Source organism: Olea europaea, unplaced genomic scaffold (genome assembly GCF_002742605.1).
Source record: "Olea europaea var. sylvestris unplaced genomic scaffold, O_europaea_v1 scaffold723, whole genome shotgun sequence".
Taxonomy (NCBI): Eukaryota; Viridiplantae; Streptophyta; class Magnoliopsida; order Lamiales; family Oleaceae; genus Olea; species Olea europaea.
The window spans coordinates 123,092-133,124 of NW_019265634.1; the positions used below are offsets into that span (position 1 = coordinate 123,092).

Here is a 10,033-nt window from a genome sequence, read left to right on the forward strand (position 1 = left end):
TAATCAGCATAAATTATAATTTAAGTTTTGCCAAATGTGGATAAAAATTGTCCATGTGTCATGCTATGAAAAATGAATTCGACTTATACGTGGGGCAAGTTGGAAACTAAATTGAAGTAAATAAAGCAACTACAATGAGGAACGATAAGAATAGAAAATCTTTTAGATCAATCTTCTCAAGAACCGTGATAGACACTTTAAATGCTTGTATTCCATTATAGTTTCCCTTCTCCCCGCTCTTCTACTTTTAATTTCATCTTTCACCTGAGCATATATCATTTATGTACGCAACCAACTGACAAAGGCAGCATCGGACTGATTCAAGATGTCAATATTTTGGGCTTAAAATAATCATGTTCCTTGACCTAGACTTATGGAGTGAGAAACAAAGAATGTATGGTCGAGCTATTTCTAGGAAAAATCGATTATTTGAAAGTGAAGTGGGTTCCGTTTTGTTTCTTTAATGTAAAATACATGAGCTTTGATACACAAACAAGGTGAGTGATAGGAGTTAAAAATAGGAGAATAAGTGTCAAATTTTCATTGGACAATTTGAAGAAAAAAGGAGTCACACACGTACTATCAACACAGCACCTATCAAAAAGCTTGTCGCCTAACTCTGTGCAAGGAGCGTTACTCAAAATAAATGGCCAATTCTGACAAGAGACAGACTAAAATCGAAGTCAAATTGGTGGCTTTTGTAAAAATATCACTTTTACCGTGACATGTGAAACATATGGAGCATAGAATTGATGGTTTAGGGAAAATGATTATTTACTGAACTTTTCCTACTCAAACATTCATATAGTAGGTCATTAATATTATATTGAAAGAATTGCCCAAAAATCTATCCAAATCTCGTAAATTTGTCCTGAAAAAGACATTCTATGGGAGGGCCGGGGAGGGGGGAGGGGTTAAATACATTGACTTCATAGACGGGCATAGATACAAGTCTACTATGTCAAGTTGTATGTTGATCATATACACAATTTTTTTGAGTATGGTTTTTCAAAGAAATTTGATTAACGCATTGATTCAACTTGACAGATGATGAGTTGATGATGATGCCTGAGGGCGTACGATGCACCAAGTCCATCCAGCTTTCGATTGGCTCTAATTGACTAGGAGATTTCTATGATTGTGCCAAGTGGTAAGCGAGGACAAAATCAACCATAGCTATGATGTTACCATGTGAAAGAATTCATAGTGGTTGGTTTTTATGAGTAATGACTTCTGAGGGCTTAAATTGAAGAAACTGTGGCTGCAACTGGCTACTAGTTACTGCACAGTTTTATTACAACTACGAAATAAAGAATTAGTTTTAGTGACGGTTTTTATCGAAAAGTTTAATCTATCATTGGCAAATATTAATCTTTGATCTTGCATAGTGTTATTTGATTTGCTTCGGAATATTTTCTTCCATTAGGGGGATTAATATCTATTACTAACTACAATTTTTTTTCATGTCAATCATAAAATTTGATGTGTTGGATTAAATAGTACTCGAAAATCAAGACCAAATCCATAAATATGTGGCTTCTGCAGTTACTACAATCATAAAACTGCACAAAATTTGACGTGGTTTGTGTAAATCAAATTCATGTGTTCGAGTCGCTGGCTATATCATTGTAGTTCGAGTGATTTTGATGCACATATGAAGTGTGCTAAGAGCCGTGTACAGAACCAAGAACCTCAAAAGATCAAATCCAGTAGTGTTCTGCCCAAAATTTAACATTCTTTTTGGACCCTTCTATAAATGGCATTTGAGGGGTCCCTCTAGTATACTACACTATGTATTAACCCTCGATTAAGGATCTACTTATTATTGGGTATATTGAGTATTCCATATTATGTATTAAGTTGTCTACTATTCGTACTATTTAAAGTGTTTTAGAGGCCGACTTTAAGTGAACATAAGCCTCCATTGTGGGAAAACGACTATAGTTGTGTGTTTGCTTCGTAAAGAACATACAGTTTTAAGAAACATTATCTATATATTCTCATTAGCACCTCAGCAGTCAAGGCTAAGTGATAAATAAATTTAGATTTCAAAATGTTGTTCTTTGTATTTTTCCCTAAAGCATTAATGGGCCCTCCCTATTTTATTACCATACAATCAAATATTTCCAACATATAGAGGAGTTTAAGATTTATTTTTCACTTAATTGCATTTTGCACTAATGAATCTAGAAAGTGGCTTGAGTTTTTTAGTATATACAAATTATATAAGTCATATATTTGAATAAAAATAGCTAAACCAACTAAATAATCAAGCAATATTCTATATCTCCATTGAAATTTATTTTTTACTCCAATGATTAAGCACAACAAAGCTAGTTATTTGTATGGATTGAGATCTCACGAATTGATATTATTTTTAAAAATACTTAGAAAGTAAGACAATGGCGATAACTAGAATAGAAACACTGCCATGCATAGTCCCTGCACCTCTCCAGCCAACAACTTGTTTGAATGATAGTCAACACTTTCTTGTTTCCCAGAAGGGCCTCCTGATTTCAATATCAAACCAAGTCAAGATTTGGATATATAACAACCAGATTGATCAAGAAAATTTAAATGTTTACCTTTACGTCTGAAATTTTCTCTTGAATCTTATCATATAGATGGTTGTTGTCACGTACATCCAGTTTGAAACGTTATTCCAAAAGTTGAAGTAGGAATGTCTCCAAGAATGCTTGAGGAATAGAGTTATAACAACTACCCAGAATCCAGTAATGAAACCAAATACCATGCAAATGTAAAAATCACGAATTATAAACCTGTCATCTTCTTCAAAAATATTTCCCTTTCCGTGATCAGTCACATAGCTATTAGAAATATCTTTAGGACACTCCATCAGAGGCTTTCCACAGAGTTGGCTATTACCAGCATACATAGAGGAGTTGAAGCTTTGTAGTTGAGTGCCCAAAGGAATCTTTCCCGTCAAATTATTGTATGATAAATCCAAAACACCGAGAAAATTACGATGTACAAGGATGTTTGGTATCTTCCCTGAAAGCTGGTTTCGAGACAAGTCAAGGCATTCTAACATCTCCATTTGACCAATGTTTGAAATGATATTTCCAGTCAAATGATTTCTAGATAAGTTCAAGAAAACTAAACCCCTTAAAGCAGAAAACTCTTGAGGAATAGGTCCAAAAAGCTTATTTCCAGAAAGATCAATGCCATTCAAAAGTCCTAGTGTTTTGTATTCTGAATCTTGTCCTTTCCATTGAAAAATGCGTTGTTAGCATAATCAGGATTGTAACGATGGTAAAATTTCCAATCACCATATTCAATTGAACTGTTCTTCTGAACCAAAGCAGTAATATTGTTTAAATACCGGGATATTCTTCCTGAAATAATGTTTCTAGAAAGGTCCAAGACATGGATATTGGCAAGGCGACAAATTGTTGAAGGCATGACTCCATCAAATTCGTTTCGTCGAAGGCTATTAACTGTTAAACTTGTTAAATGTGTTCCTATCCATGTTGGAATATTACATGTTAACTTGTTTCCTCCCACATCAAGCATTCTCAGTCTCGTGCCATTCCTCAAAGTTGAAGGCAATTCATCAATGAAATTATTGTTGCGCAAGTGTAATACTTCAAGCTTATACAAACTGCCCAAAGTGGGGGAAATTTTACCTGAGAACTTATTATTTGCCAAATCCAGAATAGATAAATATGTCATGTTCAACTAGCAATTAGGAAGTTCTCTTTCCAATTGGTTATCAGAGAGATCAAGCACGAGGATGATGGAGGCCTCAGGAATTGTGCATAAGTGAAAAATGGATCCCAAAAACATATTTTTGGACATTTTTAATTCTCCAGAAAGAAAAAGGAATAATGGAATTGGCCAATCTACAACTTCACGAAGAATCAACTGAGGACAAATTAGAAATTTTACAACTAATATTGTTATGAGAAAGATCTAATCTAAATAAAGACATATTCTACAACCAATTAGGAAATGCATCTGATATACCAGCAAAAGAGAGATCAATAATTTCAAGAGTACTCTGAGTTTGAATCCAATTTGGAAAATGAGGCCCCAAATAGCAATGGCTGATCAATATTCCTTCCAATTGAAAATGAGGAATCCAATCTGAGCTCAAGTTGAAAGCCAAGGAGTTTAAAAATAAATCTAGGTATTTTAGGTTGGCAAAGTTTGAGAGGTTCCATTCAGTGATTGTACCTTCCAACAAATTTGAAGACATTCGTAAGTATTGGAGATTGGAAAGTTTCTCAGTACCTTCAGGTAGCCTTCTAAATTGGTTGTCAAATAACTCTAAACTTTCAAGACTTGAAGGTAGCCCAAGGCTTTGTGGGTGAAACCCATTCAGCTTATTGTTGTTAAGGATCAAAAATCTTAAGGATGAAAATTTGGTAACATCTGTCAAGGGACCATTTAATTCATTGTATGATATGTCTAGATAATATTAATGACTTAAATTTCCCAAAGATTTTGGAACCCCCCTCCCCCCGACGAAACGTATTGTTATTCAAAAAAAGCTTCTCAAGAAAAATCAATTCTCCAAAGGCATCAGGAATAGGACCATCTAATCAATTATGGGAGAGGTCTATGCTAGTAAGACTTGCACTAAAGTTAAACAACCAGTGGAATGCAAAAGAGGAAGTGAGATCATTGGAGGATAAATCGAGGATAGACAGATAGGGTAAAGAAGAATTAGTAAGGATATTGAAGGAAGGCATTATGTTGGGAAGTCGACAGTATGACAAGAACAGTTCCTCAAGGAAAGGGAACCTTGTCATGTGGTGCAACCAGCTCGTTTGATTCATAAGGTTCACACCACTCAAGTCAAGATATGACAGCAAAGAAAGATGAGAAAGCCACTCAAGGTTCTTGATTCGGAAATTGTTCTCATGAAGGTTCAGAGTATGTAGGTTTGTAAGGTTCCCAAGTTCACAAGGAACTTCACCAGTGAAGTTTGAGACTGAAAGTTTCAAGCGCCTTAATTTTTTGAAGTAACCAAAGAATCTTGGTATTTCACTTCTTCCAAAATCATTATGACTCAAGTCAAGAAATGACATCAAAGAAAGATGAGAAAGCCACTCAAGGTTCTTGATTCTCAAATCGTTATAACGAAGGTCAAGAGTATGCGGGTTTGTAAGGTTCCCAAGTTCACAAGGAACTTCACCAATGAAGAATGTTCCTGAAAGATTCAAGTGCCTTAATTTCTTAAAGGAACCAATGAATTTTGGTATTTCACTTCCAAAATCAACAAAACTCAAGTCCAAATAATTCAAATTCTGCAACTCAAGCAGTGCGGGGATAAGCTTAGCAGCCTCCAGATAAACATAACCATCCGACGGAGGTACATGCATATCGAGTGAAACTACGTGACCAGTTCTGTTGCTACATGAGATGCCCTTCCATTTGCAACATTCCTTTTTAACTTCTTCACTTCCCCAGGATGAGAGAATTCCATGGTCGTCAACAAGGCCATGCTTAAACTTGAGAAGAGCTTGTCTTTCCCTGTCTATGCACCTAACTTCATTAGCATATACTGAATTAAGTTTCATGCATAGTGAAAGTAAAAACATCAGTACACTCAGTATTTTGATGAATATGTTAATCTCCATAATTTTTTCCAATATCATGTTTATAGTAATTGAAAAAGATCAAAGTTTTTCAAGTTCATGCAATCATATTATATATGAAGACATAGAGGATGTATGTCCCACAATGAAGTAGATTCCACTATTGTGGAATGGTATAACATTGGTCAAAAGAATCTGAAGGATGTTAGGTTCATGTTGCGACAAGGATATTGACTTTTCATATTACTGAAAAAACTTTTAACATAAAATATATAAAATGCAATTATTTGAAATATTCAACTTGATTATACCAACAAAAGAGATGTCGTGATAAATATATTATGAGTTTTTAGCTATTTCAGAAAAAACATGGTACATATTGCAAGGCCACAGGTTTATATTGTGTAATTGAGTTTTTGAGTTACCAAGCGAATTTGAACAAAAAATGGTTCAAGTGAAAACCAAATTTCTTTTAAACACTAACATATCTAGTTATAAAACATTGTTCGTCACCCAACTTATACAAAATTTCATGTTGGTCATCAAACTTTATTTTGTTATTTAAATGGTCATTAAGTTTGACCACTCAATTAAATTGCATTAAGTATTCTAACTGAATGTATAATGCGTAATTGCTCAACGTTAGATCGCTATCGACCACATCAGGCATTCTACTAGGAAAAAAGATTAAAATTTAAACAAAGATCTTTTCTCTTTAAATTTTTGAAACCCTTTCAAATTTTTGAATAAGCTTAACATCTTTGCTCTGATATGTTGTGGCCTGTGGGTGTTGCATTGACCCTTACCTCAATTTTACTACCACATTTTTGATATGTTGGGGGGCTATACGTTGATCCTTAACTAAATTTTACTGCTTCACTTTGTAGAAAAGAAATTTTATTTTATTTTATTTGCTAAACCATTGGTTTGACCCTGAGTTGATCCTTGACTTTTACCTTTTGCCTAACATATGTTTAAAATACCGGGCTCTCACGTTTACAAGTAAAAATTCAATAACTAAGAAATGGAGTTGTCGATGAATCTTTTTGTCGGCAATCATTCTCAAAACTAAATGTCACATTAAATAAATTGTGGGTATCTATTCTTCACCATTTAAGCAACACTATTTCTAGCATCAATGGTAAAAGTAAGTTTCCTAAAGATATTTGCTTGGAAAGTCTTGACTTTCACATAATTCATTTTTTGAAGAACTGATTTCCACAAAACTGTTCACGGTCCATGGTTGTATTTTATATATTATTTAGGATGTTGTTATCCATAAATTAACTCTTTATCACTAACTTGTCCATTTTCATTTATGCGTGATTTAGTAGGAATGGATCTTCCAATCAGCGATAATGCATTAAAAAAACATTATGACCTTTTCTAAGATTTTTTCTCTATATATATATATATATATATATATTGATTTCACCATGTATTTCTTGTTTTATCCCAAGATTGTTTGTAAAATATTGTAGTGGAGCACCAAATTATATATATAATTTAAGATGTTGAAATTAAAGTTAGTGGAAATTATCAAACTAGTCAAATTTCGCCTTGTCATTTACAGAAATGTCACTTTTTTAAAGTCATTGCAAAATTGTCGTATTTGGACTTTTTCGCCCCTCTTACCAAGTTCAATCCCATCTGAGTCTTTGTTTAAATATGACATGACTACACTCCAAATTGTACAAAATCTCTGAAATATCAGGTGCTTGGGAAATTTAAAAAAAGAGAGAGAGAGAACAAAACTGGTGAAAGAAGAAGGTGAAATGACCAAAGCAAACGAAGGAGGAGAAGAAACCAGTGTTGAAACACAATCCCTTCTCTCACACATTCTCCTCTTTCATTGGAATCATTCCCTCTATCATACTTTCCCTTCTTTCAGCGCCAATGAAGATCAAGAGCAGATCGTTGTGTCATACGAACCGACGAAAGGAGAGACTCCCCTCTAACATTCGAATCGTCGAACGACCAGCCATCAACGACCGCCGTCAATCACTTCACTATCGATGAAAAGCATCACTAATTTGTTCAAGTTGGTGTTGTATTCATTTTATGCATTTTTTCTAAAGAAGAGGAAATACATACAATTTATGGGCATATGACAGTTTGATATATCCATTGAACATGGGAAATTAGTTCTACTTCGAGATTCTTCATATTATTAGACACAAGGGTTCTTTCTCTATTAGTGTAATTTGTTTGAGTATAGTTGGGATTTCATTGTTTTAATGTATTGGGTAGAGTATGTATGGATTTATTTGGCTTATTTGAATGTAAAATGGCTGTAATTTCATGCTTGCTCTTTGGTAGAAGATAGAATGAACATTATTTTCACATTTACTCATCTTTGTTTAAAGTGCTTTTGGGAAATGATTATACTTGTGGTCGTTTAGTAACCTGCTTGGGAAATTTTGGATCAATTGAGACTTTAGGGTTGAATTTACCAATGGCCAACTATATTCCAATTTTGTGTTGAATTTTTAAAGATTTAAGAGTTAAATGTTTAATCAGTAGACAACTTTTGATATGCTTTTCATAATAAATGAGGGCTTTTATTCAATGGGATTTGGGTATTTTTCTTTTTTTAGCAGGATCTTGATCTTAATAAATTGGGTTTGACAAAGCTTCCAAATGTGGTGTCCAAAAATGTCGAATTTATAGTACTTGCTTTACCAATAGTCATTGTGAATACCATAGTGTAATACGATGATTTGTTGACAAAGATTTGTTGTCGTGGTTTTATATATCTCACTTCTCGACAGTTGTGATGATTTCTGGTATAAGATGGTAGTGGCGGCAATAATAAGATAGTATAAGTTACAATTTTAAATAAGTGGTTATTGTTGCTGGGCTTTTGTTTGTATTGGATAAAAGAGACGCATATCGAAAAATCTTGTGCTTATGCAATTTTGGGTCCCTCTTATAAAATTTAATTTTCATGGAATTTCGATGGATAACTTTATACATATGTGGCAATTTTTAATGCAGCCAACTCCTGCGACTGCAAAAGTCGATTTTCTCTGCTAAGTTATAAAAAGGATTTGGTTTTTTATGATTTGATTTGGTTGAATATAAACTATCTCATGGTAGGATTTGGTTGCTTAATTTGATAGGATGCCTAGAATGAATTAATAGTAGTTTTCTTTCATTTCGTTGATTGTTTTAAGTATTGTTGAGCTAAATGAGGTGTACAAAATGGTGTCATTGATTGTCTTAAGTATTCGTCAAATAGTTTATGTGTATGATACTGTGTCCTACCTACTTTGATCTCGAAATTTTTTCGTTCACATCACTTGCATACATGTCCTTCACTGTCTCATATTGACTCTCTATTTATGTCTCATAAGTACGGTAAGTATCTCATGCTAGGATTTGGTTGCTCAATTTGATGGGATACGTAGGATGGATAAATATTAATTTTCTTTCATTTCATTGATTGTCTCAATTACTGTTGACCATGTTGAGGTGTACAAACTGGTGTCATTGATTGTCCTAAGTATTCGTCAAATAGTTGAGGTATATGATACTGTGTCCTACCTGCTTTGACCTCTAAAATTCTTTCGTTCAAATCACTTGCATACAAGTCCTTCACTGTCTCATATTGACTCTCCATTTATGCTCACTTACTTAAATTTGTTTTCTATTTTTGATAATAAGTATGGTAACTTGAATGGCTATGAATCCGTTGCTCCTTTTCATTTTTTTCGTATCATCTGCTTGTCCTTTTCATTTTTTTCGTATCATCTACTTCTATGCTAGTAATGATCATCATAGTGTTGCTGACATTTCTCAACACTCTTTCATGTTAGATATTTTGTTTAGAAGAATAATTATCGACTTGTGTTTCTGACTTCGGTGATGTGTCATATTCCGGACACATTCATAGCTGTTCTATTCGAAGCCTCCCATTCGTACATACCAGGTGAGGATTTGTAACACTTTCTTTCATTTTCAAGTGGGTTAGACATATGGGGTGTTTTTATACGTAACTTACGTGAAATCCTATACTTGTATGGTAACATATGCATAAATACGATTGGCCATCTTTCCAGTTCCTAGCATGCATGTCGTTTCCAGTTCCTAGCAAGCATGTCTGCCTTCACACATCCTCCGTTATTACTTCTCAAACATACTTTTATGTGGCATTGCCTGATATGTTGAACTTGCACCCCTCAGCACGCATAGCAACTCCCAGTGAAGTGTCTACCCCGACACTTGACTCTCTGTTTTTCTCGACAGTTAGCCTATCATTCCTATTTGGACATCAAACGTCGATATTGACAGATGTCCACAGACAGTCTGTCGATACCGACGTTTGATCTCTGTAGTTCTCGACAGATCATCGTTTCTATGATGTTGCTTCCTTATACTGTTAGATATTATACAACATTGTTTATGTTTATAATCTAATCCCATGGGTTTTGTTAATGCACCTTGTAGGGCATATGGGCTTTGAATTC

The 10,033-nt window shown here is 34.2% G+C and overlaps 2 protein-coding genes across 2 annotated transcripts; both read right to left on the minus strand.

Moving 5' to 3' along the window:
• Positions 1-2,587: 2,587 nt before the first annotated feature.
• On the minus strand, positions 2,588-3,693 carry LOC111390883 (LRR receptor-like serine/threonine-protein kinase ERECTA). Its single transcript, XM_023016011.1, has 2 exons — positions 3,291-3,693; positions 2,588-3,225 (listed from the first exon to the last, which is right to left on the minus strand). Exons 1-2 carry the CDS (start codon positions 3,691-3,693, stop codon positions 2,588-2,590), a joined length of 1,041 nt encoding a protein of 346 aa, XP_022871779.1.
• A 262-nt stretch (positions 3,694-3,955) lies between these two features.
• LOC111390884 (receptor-like protein 12) lies at positions 3,956-9,186 on the minus strand. Its single transcript, XM_023016013.1, has 4 exons — positions 9,111-9,186; positions 4,598-5,530; positions 4,255-4,395; positions 3,956-3,978 (listed from the first exon to the last, which is right to left on the minus strand). The coding sequence occupies exons 1-4, from the start codon at positions 9,184-9,186 to the stop codon at positions 3,956-3,958; spliced, it is 1,173 nt and encodes a 390-aa protein (XP_022871781.1).
• Positions 9,187-10,033: the final 847 nt, after the last annotated feature.